This window comes from Amphiura filiformis, chromosome 17, assembly GCF_039555335.1.
Source record: "Amphiura filiformis chromosome 17, Afil_fr2py, whole genome shotgun sequence".
Taxonomy (NCBI): Eukaryota; Metazoa; Echinodermata; class Ophiuroidea; order Amphilepidida; family Amphiuridae; genus Amphiura; species Amphiura filiformis.
In genome coordinates this window covers 39,574,738-39,597,567 of record NC_092644.1, presented here as the reverse complement: position 1 = coordinate 39,597,567, position 22,830 = coordinate 39,574,738, and the positions used below count along the sequence as shown (strand labels likewise).

Sequence of the window (22,830 nt, the reverse complement as noted above, 5' to 3'; positions counted from 1 at the left end):
GGTCAGTGACTAGTGTCAATTTTTTGCCCCCCCTATCTATGCTTGAAATGTTTTTTATGATCCCCTATCTTTGATTGCAATTGTGTATGACCGCCACCCTTCATCATGCACAAACCCAAAACAATTTGGGGCTGTGCAATAATTATGAGCCCTGGGGAGGGTAAAATTTGGGGGAAGAATTTTTGGCGAGCGAAGGGGGGCAAGCAATTTTTGGCACACATCGTGTGGCGCCTTTTTTAATAAAACGCTCTAAAAGGCTTAGGAAAACAGTACGGAAACGCTTTTAAAATATGCAAATTTTCCTGCTCGCTATGCTCGCAACATACATCTAGACCATTTAAGGTTTGCAAATTGGGATGCCAAAAATTTGGCATGTTCAAAGGGGGGGCCAAGAAGTTTTGGCAGGCCGAGAGGGGGGGGCAAGCGATTTTTGGCGGGCGAGAGGGGGGGCCAAGAGGGGGCGGCCATAATTATTGCACAGCCCCTATTCCCAAAATATCAAAAAATGTGTTAGGCCGATATATAATTTGTTACCCCTATTGGAAAGAATTTCTGTGTAGCGGGTGAAATATTTGATTGTAACTGCAAAGAATGTGTGCATAACATGAGAAAATTATTATATAAACACCAAAATTAAATGCATGCGAAAATTGTGACACTATACCTTAATAGTCACAAGCCCTTGGTATTTTACAACCCCCCCCCTCTTTTTGGTATCCAAAAATATAACCCCCTAAAAATTGAGCCCCTGGTATATTCATGACCCCCTTACAAAGAAAATGACAGCCCCTAAAGACACAGGCGTCAATCGTGGGTGGGGGGAGGGTGGAGGAAGAACATGTTCCCTCCACCTGCACCTTTTCAGTCACATTTTGACAGTTGAGGCTCTATGTCCCCCCACATTTTGATGCTAATGCCCAAAGGGTTTGTGGGCCTGTCAAATGAAACTGAACTGAAGTATTAGAAACTCAGTGATAAGCCTTTAATGTGTCAAAGGTATTTGTGTACATTTCCAAGTTTTGTTATTTTTAGGAATTCTGTTATAAGCTGGAAGTCTATCCATGAGCTTCCATGTACGTCAGAACCAGGAAATGACACCGGACACTGCATCAGCTGGTCTACTGTAGCAATTATATGCTAATGAGGGCCTTTACAGCGCCATCTTTAAACTTTAGCAGTTTTCTGCTTCTTTTCATCTACTAATGTTACAAAGGAGTAGGAGCTAAAGAATCCCATTACACACTGGGTTCCAGGGAACACAGCATGTTCTGCCAAATCATAATTAGGTGATTTCCTGCTTATGATTATTTTTGTATAGCAGTGAAGCTGCTGGGGATAACAAGATGTGTGTAGTGAGCTGTGATTGGCTGATAGTTGGTAGGTATACCATTATACAAACATCACGTGTGGCTAACAAATGTTTTCACTTCGGGTTCAGAAACAGATCATCAGCTTGGCATTTGTCCACAGGAGTGCATCTGGGAACTTATTTGAAGGAAAATACTCTTTTCAACTGGTGTGTTTATTGTAACAACATTTACTGTGGATTGGTGGAATTAAAAAGGTGAGGAAAATTTGTGCTATGATTTTATGTTAATATTTAATCATTTTTGTAAAAGGAATGTACATGCCTTTATCTTAATATCCTTTTTTCTAAGTTTTAGTATTGACTCTGAAGATTTGGTTTTAGTTAGTACATGGAAGTAGTATGGTTAGTAGAAGGGAGATGTTGCTTGTTTTAAATCGATAAGAAACGCACTGGCAGCTGTGTGACAAGCCCCGGGTGACAAGTACACATGTGTTTTGTATGTGAAGCCTGATACATGTATATCCAAACAAACAATAAGCCAGCATGTTTATATAGGTTGGTCTTTGTAAAGCAAGATATTCTAGTTCAGTGAGTAAAATTGTTGCAGTTGCTAAAAGTTCTATAATTTTCATGTACCTATGCTATGTGATATTGAAAAAAAGTTTAATATATGACATTATTTAAATATCAAAGAAGTTGAAATTCAATAAATTTTAATGCAGTACAAATATTGTTTTCTTTCATAAAAAGTGAAAATATTTTGATTTGTGGAGTACATATATGTGCATTTTGCAAAAAGCTAAATTATTTAAATCTGATTATTTTCTATAGTTAGATCTGAGGAATATAAAACAATTTGTAAGAAAAAATAGGTAAAAAAGTATTAAACAGTATTGCGCTTTTTAATTCAGCAGGTCAGAATTCTAACACTTTCAATGTTGCACAATTCAACTTATTTGGTAAATTGAATTGTGAGTAAACATTTAATAATTCAAAGCCCTGTGCTTGTAACCCAAAACACTATCATTTGAATAAAAGTGATAAAATTGTGTTATTGATAAGTTTAACTTGGAAGCCCTTTTGGACAGCTCTTGAAATATTGTCAGAATATGTATATATTTTATACCATCAGTGATGCTAAATCAGGAAATCTGAAATAAATCACTAAAAATCTGAATTTTGCATTTTTGTAAGGAGAATGGGTACACATGCTAATTTTGCTAATATACCTGCTATTAATAAGACGGAAAATGACATAATGAGGGTAGAGTGTAACATTTTGGTCAATGTTTGGGGAGTTTGGCCATATACAGTGGCATGTCCAGGTGGGGGGCTTTGGGTGCTGAAGCCCCCGCTGGCGATTTTAGCCATTAAGCCCCCCACATAACTCTGAAAGAGGGGCTGAGTCCCTCGCAGGAAAAGATCCTGGACACGTTGGTGATATACACTTGTAGCTACATGCAATTCAATGGAGCTTATGCTTGTCTTTTTGTTTCTGTATTTCCTCTTTGTAAACCCTGGATCCATATTCAGAGCTGGTGGTGTGCGGCACGGATTTACTAAATTCAGGAATTTTCCTTTGTCGTCTGTGTAATTGAATGGGATTATTTTGAAATTATAAAATGCTTACAATATCATAAACTGGTATTTTTTTGGGGTGGGGCGAGGGGAAAGTGAATTTCGGGGGGGTTGAAGGGCAAAATCAACAAATTGTGCGTAAAATTGCCACAAAAAGTAGAAATTTTTATAATTTTGGGTTTTTACTGGGGGAAAGAGTTATGATGGGGGGTATTTTCCCCATGCCCCCTCCCCCACCATGGTGCTGCCACTGACAAATATGTTTTAATAAATAATATTAATACAAGCTAAAACCGACGGGGTTCGATAATGAACCCCACAAACTAAAATTAATTACAGTACAAATTTGATTATTGCTGGGTGAGAGTTGGTTTAAAATCCGCTGAGTTGGTTAGGCTCAGATCACTTGGTGTGCAAATTGAACGGTGTATACCAGTGATCGAAATTCACTTCTGTGTTCCAAATGAATGGCAAGTGCCATACAGCGGAACGGTTTTGCCATCTTTGTCTATCATGCTGCTCGCTGCCTGATTCATAGGGAAGTTTTTAAGTATCCCTCTGTTTCTTCCATATGGCATAGCATTGGTATCATGTACTTTGTTTGTTTGGTTTATTGTAATATTAATTATTTCTTTTATTTCTGTTATACAGTGCGTCATGTTACGCTGGCTCATTGTCTGTGCCTTACTGGCACAAACTCTGGCCCTGTCCAAAAACTCCAGACCTAGTAGACATGCTTCATGGCCAAAATGGATGAAAATGCCCCGTATGGAATGGCCGGACTGGATGCCAACCCAAGAGGATCTTCCGGAAGTGACCATCCCGGAGATCCAGCTTCCTGAGATGCCCAAGCTACCATCGGTGGACATCCCTGATATTCAGATACCAGAAATTAACATGCAGCTTCCTGCTGCTATGTCGGACATGTTCGGAAGATCCAGATGGAATCCATCTCGACAAGATGGTGAGACCAATGACAGACAAAGAGCACAAGCTAGTCCTGGAAATAGAGATCAGCCCAAACAGAGGAGGGGTTGGCATGACATTCAAATAGAGCAAACATCAAATCTACAACAAAGACAACCATCTGGTTATGGAAATAGCAGAAGACCAAGTAAAGGGAGAAAAGATCAGTCTGATCAGGGTACAGAACATCCTTCATCTAATGGACAAGGGCGATGGGGTCAGCCTTCACGTAGTAACCCCCAAGAAAGGCCAGAGACCCAGCAAAGATCTAATGGACAAGGTCGCTGGGGTCAGCCTTCACGTAGTAACCCGCAAGAGAGACCCAATGGACAATGGAGGTGGCCAGCAAATCAGGGTCGCCAATGGTCAGAAATATACCAGAGCAACCAAGACAGACAATCTCAGACCAATTCCAGAGGACAGTGGCAAGATAGAAGGCGCCCTGACAGTGTCCCAGAACAAAGCAGGCAAGAGTCACGAGGGTGGCCTTCATTTGGAAGGGGTAATCAAGAAAGACCTTCTCAGACAAACTCACGAGGACCATGGCAGCAGGGTAATGAACGTCAATCAGCATGGCAACGTGGACAGACCCCAAACAAGGCACGTAAAGGCAGCACACAGACTCGCGAAGGACCACCTCAAAGGGAAGAAATTGTCGGTCGACATTTGCCTGGAAAGTACCGTCGCCCTCCTACCATTGAACGGATATCAACTCGGCGTCGATCAGAGCCATCCGTTACACAGCAAGTAGAGGCTTTTCGCTCAGGGATGCCAAGATGGTTGCGAGATGAGCTAAATGATACATTCACATCTATGAAACAAGAAATAGAGGAGGGAAGATTGAGGATGAACTCTTGGGCAGATGATATCAGTGAAGCAGCCAAGAAATGGTGGAGTAGATGGACTGAACGTGGAGACTCACAGTCGAGGTATGTGTACTGAACATCGATTTAATATTTTCAGGTGTGGTCAGTTTAGTTGAAATGTAGATGACTAAATAAATAAATGAAGGCATTTATATAGCGCTAGCGCTTTTAGAACGGACATTTATTCCGCTATGATACAAGTAGATAAATTGCACCATATGGCAGCCAACTATAACGGCGCCAGTATGACTATTCATTGGTTCGCCTCAAGTTAGCAGGGCACAATATTGATGTTATGTTAATCTTACAGAGCGTACACACGCATATAAATGTGGCTCACTACCAAACTTGTAGTCACTATCAAACTAGAGGTGAACCAAAGATTATCTTTTAACAGCTCCCTATATTACACCTGGGTGGGTGGAGTGGAACAAGTTTAATGCAGCTAAGATGAAAATAACAATGAACAAACATTACAGTGTGTAGATTCTGCATTAAGTTTCTGATGAGTGAGGGCTTATTGGCCCTTACGAAACAGCTCTGTAAAACTATGTAGTGTCAACCAAATCCAAATTCTTTATAATGAACAAATACATACTTTTTAAAAGTTTTTTTAATGTATATAGATAGAAAAATCAAAAGTGTGAACAATTTTGTTCCAAATCAGCAAAGCATGAAACATTACAGGTAAACTTTTCCACTTTTACAGTGTGTAGGTCCATTCCTTGGAGAAATTGCAATGTATTATGCCAATGGACACTGGACAGTGATACAATATCAAAAACTAACAAAATAATCTTGAATATTTTTTAAACAAATTACTAAGTATCACTTCATAAAAAGTTGTTGTTGATCAATATTTGTAAAGGTATATGATTGGCTCTGTTTCTTCACTTGTAGACCCCAAACGTATGGCAGACCAGGTGGAAGACCTAGCGGTGGTGATCATCCAGGTCGCGGCAATAACAGAGGTCATGGACGTGGACATGATAATGGAAGAGGACGTGGACATGAAAATGGAAGAGGGCGTGGACGTGGACATGAAATCTCAAACGGACGTGGACATGATAATGAAAGAGGGCGTGATGGTGGACGTACATGGTACAATAAGTGGTACGAAGGAATGAACCAGGGTGAGAACAGAACATCATGCAGACGTCCATTCCGTCCACCATTGACCCGTCCAAGCAGAGAGGAACCAGAGTACACGGTCGTTTGTGGTGGCGATGACTATGAAGCTCGTTGGTACGAATCTAGCATTTGGGTGTCTGTAACTGTATCAGCATTGACCTATGACCTAGCAGTGCAAGAAGCTTACATGAAACTCTACAGATACATCAATGGCCACAATAGTAATCGTAAGTATTCATGTTTGGTTTAGTTTTTTCAGGTTAGTTTGATTCTCAAAATTTTCCAGTGTGGGCACCCCGCACACCCCCACCTGCTTTGGTGGATTTAAGCTCATAAAATCATGGATACAAAAATGTGAGGGACGTACACTGTTACAAGACCTATTCCAGAGTGACGCACCTTTAAAAAGAATTGCGCTTATACAAGTCATCCCTAGCATAATGAAGGTAGATTAAAGCAATGTTGTGAAGACCTTTTAGGAGAATTTTGTATGTGTTTCTTTCGTGGTCTGGCAGCCATGCACCTCTACACATATTTCCATGAAATTGCCTACAAACGGGGACAGTGCAAATGGGGACATGCATACCGCGGAAACATGGCATGTTGCCTCAGGGGATCGGCGCTAAGTCAGGTACCACATGATCAAACTCAAAAATAGCGCAAACAGCACGAGCGTACACAAAAGAAACTTCTCGTGTAAGATAAGCGATGTCGCCAGGTCTGTACGCTGCACCGGCGTCAGCTGAATTCGAGTACGCTTAGAGAGCACAGGCTTGGAAAATTCCAATCTGTGTATTAATAATCTAAGGGACATGACTCTCCGACGCAGTGGTGTCTGAAATTGATACACAGGTTTGGTAACATTGAACCTGTATCAACTAGGGACTGAGTTTTTGATCGCAGATTTTAATTTTGATTGCAGTTTGGTTATTTACGTTATTTGCAGCCCATTGCATATAATTAGAAAGTGGGGACCGTCCCCGCTTCCTGGGAGATTGATTGGAATGCAACGTATCATGCAAACATCCCTGATGGAAGTGGTTATAACACATACACACATACTCTAATAGTGATCATCTATCTATAACATATTCAACAGGTACTAGAATTACAAGGACAATTCCTGTCCATACCCAAGTCCAATCCAATTCCAGAGATCGCAGATGGTTTGAGAGATATGACTACACAGTAGCCTTCTATCTGCCTAAAGATGTACAGAGTTACCCACCAACACCTAAAGACCCAGCAGTAAGTATTATTATTATTATTACAAATTCATGTAAAAATGTCTTATTTTTGCTTTAATTCACAGCTTTCAGCTAAAATGCTAGCAGGCATAATTATGACACCAACTAAGGTGTCAAATCTGAATTTTGATGATTTTTACGATCCTCCAAATGAGCAAATCACTCATAGCCTTTAGCTTGAGAACTTGTTATAGAAGGATGCTCTAGGCCTACGGAATGAAAACCATCCAGTCAAGATGTTGCAGTGCAAGAAACACCTTGCCATTGCTGCCTATGACTTTCTTTTGTAACTTCACAATACTTCCAATCATTTTTTGTACCATTTTAGCTTTTTGTGCACAGTGAAAGGGTCACATTACAGTGCGCATGCCTTCTGTGGCTGCGCTTTTAAGAATTCAATAAAATTAACAACACTAATACAATCATTTGTACCATTTTAGCTTGTTCTGAACCATTACGGTGCCGGATATTACTATGCACATAACTTCCGTGGCTACGCCTTAGAATTCAACATTTGGGAGTACTTGGATGAATTAACCAATACATTGGATCTGAGTGATGAATTTTACCAGACTGAATATTTCAAAGTCAATGTCTATGATGCGTAAGTACCTGCTATATATGCTTTCATACACTCTTAGATAGCAAGAACCAATCAGAGCAAGTGTTAGAAAAATGCAAACCATGCATTGATCCGATTGTCCCGGGGGGCCACTATAGTGTCAAGAGGGGGTATCAGGCGCGTCCGAGGACTCTCAAAAAGCACCCTAAACAAGTATTTCCGAGACTGAAATTTTCCCCCCTAAACAAGTATAAGTTGCATGATTTGCTACCCTAAACAAGTAGTTGTCTTTTCCCCAACCCTAAACAAGTAATTGATGCAATTATTACCCCTAAACAAGTAAACACACAGAACCCAGGCGGCGAGTGGCATGATAGGGCTAGCAATTTGTGGCAAGCCGTCTGAGTTTTGAGCCATACAAGTTTACGTGGTGCTAAAGCTTACCTCAAAGTTCATGCAGTATGTCCAATATTTTCAAGATTTTTGGGCCAATAATTTCCCCTTTTTGGATCACAGGTCCAACCCTTTTATTGAAATATTGTAGAATTTATTCTTTGGGATTGGGATGTACCCATTTCTCCACATATCCAAGAGAATTTTGAACTGCAAGTCCAACGCAAATTACGACCATGGCGATTGCAAACCACACATTTGAAGTTGGAAGAAGACGGCAAACACAGCCAGTTTAGCTTGGTTTATTTCCTAATTTTGTCTCGATTTAAAACATCCTAGAGCATTAAGGTTACACAAAGAGACGTATAAAAAACGTATAAAAGACGTATAAAGTTGTTCTCTAAAACAGAGTTTTCTCAGTAATCAAATATCGCAGCGAGTGAAATGTTGGTGCATTGGATGTAGCTTAACATTTTTGTGTGTTATATACAAATTATTAGAATAAATTTGAAAATCCTTCGTTTAAAGCATTTTTACCCACCATGTTCACAAGATCAAAAACACGTTCCATGAGGTTTTTTCAAATGTGCGCCCGTATAAATCCACACCGAGGGATTGTTTTCTTCTTTTTTCAGTATTGTATTACAAATCGATCAAAGAAATAATGTTGCCATGGGGAAGAACCAAATACAGTACCGATTAAATTTTAAAAGCCCGTTTTGGGGGAAAATTTTGGAGAATTTGCTTGAGAAAAAGCTGGTTTGTGAAATTATCGATATCTTGATTACTGAGACGTTAATTTAGACATCTGAATACCTACATTATTTCTCAACATTCTGCCAATTGCTATTCCATTTGATTTTCACTCCAAATTGAAGCTAGTTTTGCAAAAAACAAGGTTTTCCTCCATCAGTTCGTTCAAAATTTCAGCGCCGACATGCGTGTTTATTCTAAGAGCCATAATGCGGACGCGATTGTAATCATGTAATTGCATCCAATTACAGTTAAATCATCCGCTTTGAGAACAGTGAATTGCGTAAGCGGATCTATGGCCGAGTGGATAGAGCGTTGGACTGGGAATCTAATATGAACTATTTTTATGGGTTCGAGTCTCCGTGTGGCTGAATTTCCTTTTTTTTTTCTCTTTTCTCATTTTTACTTCCTTTCTTTCCTCTTTTCTTTCTCCCTTTCTTTTTTCATTTCTTTTTTTTTTTTCATTTCTTTCTTTCTTTCTTTCTTTTTCGTTCATTTTCTTTTCCCTCTCTTTCTTTCTCTTTTTCACTATTTCTTTATTCTTTCTTGCTCCTTTCTTTTTAGTTTTATTTGATTGATTCGCTGAGTGCAGTGAATCGTGATTGATTGTTTTTCACTTTATATAATTCAGAAATTTGTAGGCCTGCTAAGTCTGTCTTGTTGATTTTCATCTCAAATTCGATTTACAAAAAATTGCTTTTTGATATTGTTGTTGTTGCCTACCCTTACATTGTAATCAGGGGAATAGCAGCATTGATTTCATCAAAGATATCAAGGCTATAAATTCAAAATGCCCCCAATCAATTTTAAAATTTATAAAATCCTTGTGAAAATTGCCGAAAACGGCTTGTGCCACCCCCGGCATCCAAGCTCCGGACACGAGCTAAGCCAAGTTTCATAGCCTTTTCATGTCTTGACCGTGGATCAATATTCTATTGTAAGTAGGCCTCACGTCCCGCACGCTTGTTCATTTTCTGCATGGCTGTTTCTGTTATGAACTTACGCCCTCTGAAATCAAGCGCATGAAAAACTCTCGGCTAACCTTAATTATCATACTGGATTTAGTGGTAAACCCAACCAAAATCCTGAAACTCATTGATTTATATTTTAAGAAAGCCAAAATAGTTCCAAATTATTCAATCGGTGTGTTTGTAAATACCCCGGTAAAATTTCACACATGTCAAAAGTTCATTGAGACCGCTTGTTTACAAACCTAGAAGTTCGTGGTTGCTTTGTTGCTCCTTCAGACCATGCTCCGATCAACCAAATTTTCTGGGCTGGAAGCCACCAAGACTATGAATATTAATGAGTTTAAAGAGGTTCGGCCAATCGGAAATCCTCTTATATTTTTCCTCATAATTTATTGACAGTTAAGAAAAAGCATGCTGATTGGTTGTATATTCTGAACAAGTTGTGACCTCGTTCGGGGACCTCGTGTTTAGTATGCTAGCTGGGCCAGTAGGGATCTGTCATCTCTGACAGCTAAAGGATGGCATTTAACTGCTTTTGGGGTGTAGGAAGAAGACACTTTCCTTTCACATCTTTCATGAATGAAGGAGAAAGCACAAATCCAAAACTTGGCAAAACTACCCAAAAACATACCCTTTTACACCAATTTTACATGAATTTGATACCCTATTCACGTTACGCACGTAACGTACCCTAGTCTGAAAAAATACCCTTTTTACGTGAATTTACGGACACGCCTGATACCCCCTTCATCATTACAGTGGCCCCCCGGGCCGATTGTATATCATGCATGTTTGCGCACTCCGCGTGTTAAGTGCATTGCTTTCTGATGCGTTCATTTTTCTTGCAGGTTGATGCATTTATATTTGCTTGTATTTTCCAACACTTAAATGACAATTTTGTTATAAAAATAGCAAAAATCATGGAATTTTTTTTCTTTTGTTGATGCGTCAACATCTCAATACAAGAGCATTATTTTGTACAATTTCTGGAATAAGAAGTGACAGCATTTATTAAGTTATAAATATTCAATTTAATGTAAGGGTCAGAACTCAATAGTTAGTAAGTGTAGAATAGTGAATCTTAGATTTCTAAAGATTTCTCAAGACTTAGTGCATCAGCAATCTTAAAAAAAGTGCTTGAATATGTTTACTACCATAGTCATTCCATTAACCGCACATGCCCCTATAAGCTCTCCCCCCCCCAGCAACTTTACTACACATGATCCTCCATCATTATGTGCATGATCCAACTACACATGAATCAAACACAAAACCATTTACACATAAACTCCATTTTGGACCATTTTGCAGGTATGCAATTTTGTAAACAATGAAAAATATAAGCACCCACCCAAAATGACTTTGTTAATTGCTGTAAAAGCTTTTCTATAGCACCATTTTCATCTACAGTTCACAAATGTGAATCATCGCAGCTCGTCGTTTGTGATTGCCCAAAAGCGCAACAAAGTTTTACGTACCATATTGAATAGAAAAGCTTATTATATGTGGATGTGGTTTCATCAATTTATGGCAAAACTTGGTGCTTTATCTTTTGTATTGAAAAACAACTTCAAGCCATAATATACAATTTCAGTCAAATTTAAATTTTGTTATTCTCTGCCATTATGAAATACTTTAATAGTATCAACTGTCAGGAAGATTTTCTGGTCATTTTAAGCTGAAATAATGAGGTAAAATGAAAGCAAACCCACTTACTATTCTGTTGCAGACACTTTTTTGTACTTCCTATAAGTAACTATGAAGACACTACTTTTGATTTTCTTCTATTAGGCCATGGAGATTCTTCAATCGTCGCAATGACATCGTGGTTGCCATGGATACAGAATTGCTGTCGCAACCAAAATGCGCAACTCCTCCAACCACAGAAATGCCCACAGAAGTGATTACCGATGTCGTAACTGTGACCACTGTAAAAGATGTGACCACTGGTGTTCATGGCACTACATCCCAGACTACTACCGATATGCCTACCACTGCAACACAACCAGCTGTTAGGCCTACAATCATTGGAGAGATACCAATAGCCATTGAGTAAGTCACCAGGGCTATGACACTCACCTCATTTGCATGGCAAAATTACCCGTCTCCTCTGCAGCCAATTTGGTTTCGCTCCATCGAAATCAAGCTGGTCACGGAGGAGACTACCCTCCTTTGTGTTTGTTCATTTGTGTATGGAGAGCCCTTTTGGAGTCTATAATGACTTAGGCTACGCCTCAGCTAGAGTCCGACGCTGCATTGTACTAGAAATACCTTTTTTTTTTTTTTGTTATAGAGCCAATCGGGAACACGTATTCGTTTTGAAAATATAGCATTAAAATTAGTATCACCCTTGTGGCCCCGTGCAGTGGAAAACCTTAATTCTTTCATTAAAAGGAAATGAATATTAAAAAAAAACCACGGATCTACCTGTGCACCTATAAAATGGGCACAGCAATTTGTCTCAAATATGAATGAATTTTAAGAAACATATGGGATATGATGAACATTGACCTGACGCCATGATAGTAGGATCTATTAGTCGTTTTTATATACAATGTTTATACCGTATTGTCATAATACCAATATTTGTCATTATATATGATGAGTAATATTTAGCAACGTAAATGTGCAGTTCATATGCACAAACGAATACTGATCTCTGTGATATTCAGGTTTTGTACATCACATATAACATGTCACATAGGAGGTCATACGTGTTGACCTTCATCTATTGTATTTGTTCATCTGTGTATGGAGAGGATTAACGCCATTAAAACTCCATCAGTATTAGGGCGTAGTTCAGTGAACTCACCGGATTGCTGTTCCAAGTACTTTGATAATACAGATAATATGTATTAATGGGTCGAGGCGATTGCATTGAAAAACCTAATAAATTATTCATAACAGTTACGTAATCAATCGATAGTGCGGACACTTTTCATTTGCAAACCACCAAAATTAATGATCTTTTAGCGTTGGAAAAGAAACCACGTGAATAGAGTGCCCTCTCAAGAATATCAACTCTCTGAAGTCACCTTTGTAATGGACTTTTACAGTTGAAATTCATACACCCCTTATGGAAGACATTGCCTTAATCACCCACACAGGCCATGCCTTCCATAGGGGGGTGTATCTCAACTGGAATAACCTAATATGTTCAGTGATTTGCAATACTTGTTCTTTTTTTGGTTCATATTTGTGATGGGATGAATTTAATATTTTGTTATGAAAATTAAATCCCTGTGGAAGATAAAGGTTGACTCTTTCTCAGAGGGCTTATGAAATTCAAATGGTGGTGTCTAATGTGTTCATTCGATTTGAAATTTGATTCATACTTCTCTTGTGTAAGATATTTCCCAAATCTAAATCTACCTCAGTAGTATGGATGTTAAATGGAAAAGCCAAATAACCACCACAAACCAGGATCAGCTCCCATTTATTACTTTTATCTTTTTTTAAAAAAATACAACAACTATAGGGCTCAACCGAAATGCCATTTGTCTACCTTGTAGTCAAGTAAGCTCAATCGATAAGGCGTTCGACTATGGTGCGAGAGGTTGCGGGTTCGAACCCTGGCGGTGCCTAGTACACTCACGTGGAAAAATTGAGTTAGCTTGAAATTCCCCTGGACAAGGAACTCACTGCTAATTTGTCTTGTTGTAACCCGTACAAAACTCGGGGAGCTGATCCTGGTTGCGATGGTTATTTGTGGAATGTCTAGGGTGTGCGCTCTTGAAGCAGCAAAAGTCCCTGATTGTTTAATGGTTTGTGGAATGATGTGGGGCCGTAGTGGTCAGCGACAACCTGTAAAGTGTGCTGAGGCTTGTGGATCAATGTCTAGGCGTTGTGCCTGTGCGTAGCGCACTATAAATCACTGCGCCTTTTTTTTTTTTTTTTTTTTACAGATCAGATATCCGATATTGATTTTATAATATGAGCTGATATCCGATTCGATACTGGTAAAAAAAGTGAAGTGCTAGGATCATTCACTGTTAATTGTTTTTAAAAACTAGTGCTTACCTCTTCATTTATCACCAGCCCTCGAATTAAGAATCTGAAGGGGCACAGCAACTTTTTTAGGGCAAGTTGAAAATTGCCTTGGATTTTTACTGAAAAGGCAAGGCAGCACGGCAGTTTGTAATATTTCAAGAGGGCATCATGGCAACTGTTAAAAATTTGAGACAGGCACCAAGGCAATTTCTCAAAAGTGAAGAAAACACACACAAACATAGATAGATGATTTTATAATGAAGGGGCAGGGCTGGGGCACCGACGGCAACTTCATTAGAGGGCACGGCAAGTGACTGCCTTGGGTAAAGGACTTATTTTGAGGGCATTACAGCAGTGGGGATGGGCACCCACGGCAAAATGCCATGGGTGCCGTGGGTTAATTCGAGGGCTGTTTATCACATATTATAGATGCATTGGTTTTCCATGCATTTATAATATGTGATCGATGAAGAGGTAAACACTGACATCTGATCCGATACTGATGTGGAAAATATCGGGCCAAAAAGATATCCGATCCGAAGTGAAAAGTAAAGGAGGCCAACCTGTATATAAACAGTGAATGGAGTGCCCATCTCTCTTTCATTGGCAATTGGGCCAGACTCCTCCATGTAATGTTGCTGTTAGGGTTAAGGGATCACTGCACCTCCTCTACAGCGAGTCTGTTACCTTCCCAGCATTAAAGAATGCCGTTACCCATTTATACACCTGGGTGGAGTGGAGTAATCAAGATAAAGTACCTTACTCAAGGGCACAACACTATGGCATCGCCGGGGCTCGAATCCGCAACCTTCCCATTATGAGTCAGAGTTCGTTCCGCTCTGCCACCATGCTCCCATAACAACAACCGAGCCATAACAACAACCATAAACAATGTGCTGTCCTCTGAATGGAAATATTATCGTTATTTTTCCTTTGGCAGGTTCCCAGAAGTGGAAGTGAAGAATCCATTTGAAAACAATGAATTAGAAGAAGAGACTGGAGTAGACTGTAAAGCTGGCAGTGAATGTCCCAGATATGCTACAGCTGTAACTTACGACGGATTTGAGCAGAGACACTATGCATATTGTAAGTGGACTGTACATACACTGTCAAATAAACCTTGCTAATGTAATAAATAAATCTTCATCCTCACACATGTATGCAAATGAATGACATGCTATCATTCATGTACATGTACATTCTTGCAGGGTTCCCCCTGTCCTTGAAAGTCCTTGAATTTGAAAACACCTTTTCAAGGCCTTGAAAGTCTTGGAAATTTGCACAAGGTCCTTGAAAGTCCTTCAAAATTCGAATTTTACCTAAAGTATAATTTTGACAAAATTTTGGGAGTGGAGAGGAGCTGTCACTTTCGTTAACATGTGCCGCATGGAGAGCCGCATCATGATTTTTTGTGTTGTGTTAAATCCTTGAAAATCATGCTTTTGTACCTTGAAAGTCCTTGAATTTTAAAGGCTTCAAGGTGCAGGAACCCTGTCTTGCTTATGGTATATTAGGGATGGCTTCAAAACCTAATCACCAGTTTACCATCAGCCCCCTAGCACAACTGGCGTTTGGGTCTGGATTATATTGTTTGGAATAATAGAATACTGTTACGCCGCTGGTTCTATAACCAGGGTGCCAGCAGTCAACTTTGGTTTGGTTTTGAAGCTTGTTTTATGGTATGAAAACAAGCCCATAATTATGTGTAGGGAAATACTTGATTAGCGTACTTTGCAAACCTGTGTATGTGCATGATATGCAAATTGAATTTGGGGCCTACATGTACTTTGGGCAGCAGTAATTTCTTAGTGTTTACACATTTGCACATTTGAATCAAATCAATAATATGTAGTCAATTACATTTCATATCCTTCCTTAAGGCATGTTGGAGCCATCAGGCCATATTTTTTTTATTTTGGGTAATTTTGCTAAAAACTTTGCTTACAGTTTGTTTCTGCATGTTGACTCATTGATTTTATAGGAAACAAGTCAAGGACTGTGCCACTGATTACAATCATATTTCCATATGTACATGTATTGCGGTGGGGGGGGTGATTTGTCTGGATTTCCCTGATTTTATGTGGCCAAAATTTATGAAATTTGATTGATTTTCAGCCCATTTTAGGGTATTTTTGCCTAATTTCACACTGCTTTATTGGATTTTTTTACTTATTGTCAGGATATTTCACAAGCTTTGAATCACACCCCTGGTATTGCGGTTATGAGTTATGACCATAGGCCAAATAGAAAATGTTTGCAATAATTTCCATGCACATGGGGTAAAAAATAAAATCCATTACAACGAGCCTTGGTATCTCACATATTGAACCCATACCTTTCCCTGTGAGTGTGAACTTTATTTTTCTCAATATTTAAACACAAACACCTTGGGCATCACTCTGACTCCCATAAATGATCAGTAAATGGACAGTAACCAAATGAAGTTACATACATATGCATACATACATAATACGGGAATCATGTTTTTACAAGGCTGTGTTAGAAGCATTTCGAATTTTTAAAATTATATCATTGCTCATTTTATTGCAGCTCGTTGGATTTGCATGGACCAAGCAGCATGTGATTTTGAGACAGCACAGTGGTTAACTCAGGGAGCATTGTTGGAATATTTCTATCCAAAAGGCAACCGCGAACAGAGGACTATGGAACTTACTACTCCATTAGTTATTGGGGTAAATATTACATCTACAGTCTGTTCACATAGAAGTACAAACCAAATCTGTGGCATCGGGGGTCAATGCTTTGCGTCACATGCACTGCGTGTTAAAAAAACATGATGCGTAAAGAGCGTGGTGCGCTCGGCAAGTACAAATCGTGCAGCAGAATAATTATTCTCATACCTCCAATTTCTATTTACTTTGTACTTCTATGTGGACAGACTGTATGTTGTTTTTGTAGTTTATCCTTCAGTTGACATAAATCCTGTAATCTCATTTGTGAAACATAACTTGGATAAAACTTGGTGTTACATTATATCTTCCATACCTGCATAATCTTCACTTGTGTACATATGCGTAACCTAACTCGCATGATATTTTAAGCTGCGCAACTTGGTTGCACTGTAAAAGCAAGATAGATAGATATTGGACTACTTTTCAATAAGATGACCAAAATAAAATCCTCCAACATTTACCAACAAGTTGGAAGGTAGAGAATTTATGTTCACCAAGGATAAAAGTGTGAAATTGCATAGCCTGGCATGTTCCATTCACCTGAAGTCAGTGGCGGTCGTTCAAGGTGTGCTGTAGATTGGTAACTGATTATGCTGACTGCTGTCTTATCAATCGGTAGAGCATATTTTTATGGTCAATACCCAGTAAATGAGGCAGCAACATTTTGAATCGCAATGTCATTCACTCATTAATGTCTTGGTTCTTTTTAAACAAGTGCGGTATCATGTTGCAATTAAAAGGGAGCTATACCGTAAAACCTTGTCTACAAGCATATATTTGCCTCTAAACGTTTTTTTTTAATGCAAGAGACGTGAGGCAGAAACTCTCCACAAAACATTATTTGGAGTTTGAACAACTATATTACTGATATAGGCGACTGTACAAACACGTATTATTGTAAGACCAATATATTGTAATGTGTTTGTGGAGGGTATTTGCCTTTCGTCTCTTTCGTCAAAAAATACCTCGTTTAGAGGCATATATGCTTGTAGACGGAATTCTACGGTATAACAACATTTTCTATACGTTCATCTGGATTTTTTACTTTTTAATTAATTGTACTCAATAGTTATGACTATCCAATCAAGTGGGGACTTTCCTTTTTTGATGTATTTATATCATGATTATAAAACAAGTATGTAATGTCATCACATCTGATTAAGTCCTCCGATGAGATAGACGAAATATTAAGTAAGTAAAAACTTACTGGTTTTGACAAGCAAAAATTACCAATTGAAGTATATAATGGGCTATTCCAGTTGAAATCCATACACCCCGTATGGAAGACATGACCTTTCCACACAGAGGATGTGAATTTCAAATGGGGTTATCTGAATGGGTGACTCCATTTGAAATCTATACAACCCCTGTGTGGGAGGTTAAAGTAGAGTCCGAAGTTTACCGTTTTCTAAAATCCATTTTCCGTGTTGTAAAATTTGTAAATCTGTGTCATGAATAAAGCTTAAAATGCATATGAACAATGATATTAATGTCACAATAAAGTGTTCAATATCGCGATCATTATGCTCTGATTGGAATATTCTCACATAATAGGCTGACTATTACGATGTTTGGAGGGATATAGGGGGTTCATGCCTTGGTAATATACCTTTATTTCGGTATTATTAAACAGTATTTTTATCATAGAAATTGACGTACACAACTCTTGATTGTTTTTAGCATTTATTTCTCTTATCTTTTAACAATTTTCGTCACATCATACAAAAATGTCTGTGTTGTACCTCCGATTCCGTGATTTTCTTCCGTTTTCCGTAAAACGGAAAACTTCGGACTCTAGGTTAAGGTCATGTCTTGTATGGATTTCAACTGGAATAACCCAATTCAGGCAAAGGCGGTGAAATGGAGATAGGAACCATCAAATTCTGTATCATCTGAATTAAAATCTTTAAAATGCAGTTTTCTAATATTATTGTTTGTTTTATTTGAACAGATGGATGTTGCAGACTTACACAGGAGCGACTGTGAAGTGACGTATACATCTTGTATGTTTATACCAGAGGAACATCAAAGTGCCCCACCCACACCAAGAGATGCAAGGGTAAGTCTAATTTCACTATGAGCCTAAATGAACTCATTGTCATTGGCATAGTTCAATAACCACCATTCAATAATCATAGGTTGATACTTGACCTTTATTGTAGAGAATGAGTTTTTGCATCCAACCCATAAAAAGGTTATAGAACTGTGTCCTGATACATTTGAATGTTTTTGATCTTAGTGTTTGCTGTGGTCAAATCACAGAGCCAGCTATTCACTCGGTTGGACATCTGGGAACATTGTCCCCTGCGTACAAACACACACATAGAAACCAGCTATGACGAAGGGGAACTACACAATGTGCACACTGGTTTTGCAAGGCTTTTTCACTTTTGTGTGTGACATCAGCCCGACCTAGAGAATTCCATTTTAGGCACCAAAACCATGGAATAAAGAGATGACTTCTTTGCTCAAAATGTTCAAAGCTGTACTTAATTCAGCTCATAATAGACATGATTCCTAGCTCCATTGATTGTTATAGAGAGGGCAATGGCGTAACTAGACATTTTCATGGGGGGGGGGAAGCGGGGGAAAACATAATAAATGAATGGGCAGGCATTGTTCATGGTGTTTGGGTTTGTAAGCGCAGCAACACTCTCGTCACGGGGGGGTCTGAGGAGTCTTAGGATCTGGAATGTATCCCCGGAACATTGGCGTAGATTTCTTTTTGACATTGGGGGTGGGGGGGGTGGGGTTGGAAAAATTGTCTTGAAGTATAGTCAATCCAACACCTTTTGGCAACAAAGGAAGTTAATGGTACAAATGCGCGCAAAGCGCGCGAAAAATATTGAAGCTAAACTGGTGACATATGGTACAAAAGTGGAATAAATGCATGTGATGTGCGCAAAAATTGGGGTGTTTTTAGGTTAAAATGAACAAATATGAGGTTAAATAATAACTCTCAGAAGTAGGCCTACTTTACCTTTTTTCGTTGGGGGGGGGCAAGGGTTCAAATTGGGGGCTCCCCTGCCCCCAGGTTACGCCACTGAGAGAGGGAACACCCAATTGGGCCAGTCACTTGTGCAATGGGCACTTGATGTGAATTTGGACCAGGCCACAAAATCAGGCCCTACGTTTGTAGAAGAGGTGGAAAATGGGCATATGAAGTGCAGTAGAATGCTTTAAATACAAAAGTTGTATCACATTTGAAAACAATGGAAAAATGATTGTATGAAAATGTATTGTCTCATATAATATTTTCATAGAAATATCAGACAAATTGTGGGGCACTAACCCTCATTTATCCCAGTCAAAAACAGGTTGCTGACATTTTCCAAAATAATTCAAGACCCACTTTGAGATCATCTTAGGGCTCATATTGAAATACCCTACCACGTTTTCACACAGAAAGAAGGCAGGATTCCCCTCACTAAGCGCGCGCCTCAGGAAAGCTTGGTCATAAAACGGATGGATTATATGCATCAGTGATAGACCCTGCCAAGGATTTTAACAAAAGAAGGCTAGCACAGGAAAGCTGCAGGATGTCGCACACCTTCCTGTGTAAGGGAATTTCAATATGAGCCCTTAATGAACCAACATGATCACATTTTGACTGTTTAATTTTGTCTTTCAGTTGTACATTCAAGACGTTCCAGCTATGTCTAGATATGTCAGCGCCTTTGGTGGTTACGTATCGTCTCAAAATGTCCCGAAAATTAGTGTTGATTTCCTCACCAAACTGGAAGCATCTCAGCTGCCCTATGATGTAAGTATTTTGATTGTGATGTGGTTCTGATGGGTAAAATGTGGGTAGTGACCATGAACTAAAGAGGTACAGATGAACTCCAAACAGTCAAAGCATCACCCGATAATGAGGGCCGATCTTTCCATGAAATGCGACAGGTGAAACTGCTGCACACAAACCGCCTATTTTTACAGTCTTTCGCATAAATGCGAAGACACGCAAAGCTCTATCGCGTATATGCAAAGGCATGCAATGCTGACGTAATTGTTAGACCGCACAGCATGATCAAATGATCAACCCTCAGAGATATGCGAGAATTCACAGCATACAATGCACAGGCATTATGACTGTTGGAAAATAGTCTGTATTAGTCTATGTTAGTGATGTAGCGCTAGGGGCATGATGGGATATTGGGTTGGGGTACTTATTACAAATGTCCATACAGGGATGTGTTACAAAAATTTGTCTCTGGCCTTTTTCGAGCCTTTGGTACTTATGGGCCTCAATAGTCTTCTTTTCTAGTTAATTTTTAGTATAAAAATGGGCAATCTTTCCAATTTTTATACCCAAGACCCAGGTTTCAGGCCAAAAAACAAATCCTCCAATTTTGTAAAACTTTTGTGAAATTGTGTTATATTTGGCCTGAAACCTGGGGCTTGGGTATAAAAATGAGTTTAATTCTCTTGGAAATTGGTACAAATATTGTTCCACTTTCAGAATCTTTGAGGCACGTCCTTAACCAAACCAAACTTGAGTACCCCCCCTCCGGGATGTTTCCCCTGCAATCATAGTGAAAAGTTTTGAAAGTAAAAATTAATAATGAACAAATTACCTTAACCATGGAGATAAGTTACATGCTTAAAATTACTAATGATTAATCACAGTGAACTATATTTCACTGAATCTTATTGGCAGATAACCTTTCAATTTCCCCCTGTGATGCATGCTGGCAATGAAAGTTGAACTGGAATGACACTGAGAAGCTGCCAATGATTCTCAGTCTCACATATACCATCAATAGCAGCACTAGAATTTTTTCAGGGGGGTGGGAAAGTGAATTTCGCAAAAAGTGAAAATGTTCAAAATTTGTACACCATAGTGTCTGGTATAATGAATAAATTGGGAAAAGCTGGCTGTTTTGTTGTACAAGGTTGTATTACTGCATGTTGTAACCTATGTCTATTTATTTCCTTGTTTTGCAGACCTCGATTGTTGCAGTGGCTCAGTACTCAACATCCAAATTGGACAAAACACGCGTAAATGAATTATGGGTAATGGACCAGTCTCTTCTCCAGGGTGAACTAGGCCTGGAATAAATACCACCATAGTCTCCACTGCAGTCTTTGAAATTATATGTGTTATGTGTGGAAGTATTTGAGTGTGTGTGTGTAAGTGAGTGTAAATCTAAGAAATTAGATCCAAAGAGTAGTGACTCGGCCATTGTTGTTAGTCAGCCCTGGAGGGCAAAAGGTTTATGAAAGTAAAAAGCAGATTCTGCACAGGGTCAAAGAACCCATTTTAAGAACCTTAAAGTTTGAGGATTCCATAAAGAGGACAAAAAAGCTCTTGAAAGTCTTTTTTGAACCGTCCCTTATACCTGAAAATGTAGTACAAATGTAGCACAAAGATTTAATGAGAAGAATCACATAATCATTATGCTGTAAATTGGAAAACTAAAGAATCTTTCAAGATGGGTAGAAGATTTAAAGCAATGATGTAGTCCCAGGTTTGTGATGGTGTAAAAAGCTCAACATTTTGTAGTAAGTTGGGGGATGAGGTTATGGATCACAGAATGCCCCTTTAATATCAGATTTAAAAATCTGGCTCTGATTTTAATATACTGGCTTAAGATTCAGTGTTGATCATAGACCCGGATCATAGAAACATAATCAATGTTGGAAAATTATGATAGAAAAACAAAAATTTACATAAAATCATACTGATTTAGCAGTTTTATGCCTTAAAAAGGAAGTAGAAGATCAGTAAACAAACTTTCAGTTGGTATGTTTGTAGTTTTTCAAACAGAATGGTACTGCACTGGTGCAAAATGCTACAGTTTGTCCACTCTGAAGTACAAAGTGACATTGCGCGCATATACAGCACATTAACAGTGCGTAGTGCTGCATCTCTGCTGCAGGTATGCATGCCTTCAAAGTCGGCACAATGTGTGCGTCTGCGTCTGTACTTTGTACTTCAGAGTAAACTGACTGTATGTTGTATAAGATATTTTGTAGGATTATTTGTGAATGATATTGTGAAATTATTTGTTGAAGACATAATAAACAAACAACTTTTTGTAATACTGAAGTCATATTTTCACATGATTATTTGAGCTTGTCAATGTTTCCTATAAAGAGGGTGTACATAAGGTGTACTGTAATTCATGAGACAATGGAACAATCATATACACAGCTGAAAAGGTTTAGCTAAAGTGTATAATCAAAACAGTTTCTATTTTGGTTTCTCCTGGATGGGAGGAAATGACTATGGTATCACTTTAGACAGGGTGAGAGAAATGATATGTATCCAACAATTTTTTTTTTTTTTTTTTTGGGGGGAATAGATGCCATTCCAAAAGGGTTTATCAAAGGTTACACAAAGATCAAATTCTGCATTTTTGAACCATTCA

The 22,830-nt window shown here is 38.8% G+C and overlaps 1 protein-coding gene across 1 annotated transcript; it reads left to right on the top strand.

Annotated features, from left to right (window-relative positions):
• Positions 1–1,415: 1,415 nt before the first annotated feature.
• Positions 1,416–22,501, top strand: LOC140137774 (uncharacterized). The gene is made up of 11 exons (XM_072159541.1): positions 1,416–1,564; positions 3,539–4,782; positions 5,620–6,077; positions 6,950–7,098; positions 7,538–7,701; positions 11,568–11,828; positions 14,707–14,852; positions 16,317–16,459; positions 18,411–18,518; positions 20,091–20,222; positions 21,404–22,501. The coding sequence occupies exons 2-11, from the start codon at positions 3,545–3,547 to the stop codon at positions 21,515–21,517; spliced, it is 2,913 nt and encodes a 970-aa protein (XP_072015642.1). The 5' UTR covers positions 1,416–1,564; positions 3,539–3,544; the 3' UTR covers positions 21,518–22,501.
• Positions 22,502–22,830: the final 329 nt, after the last annotated feature.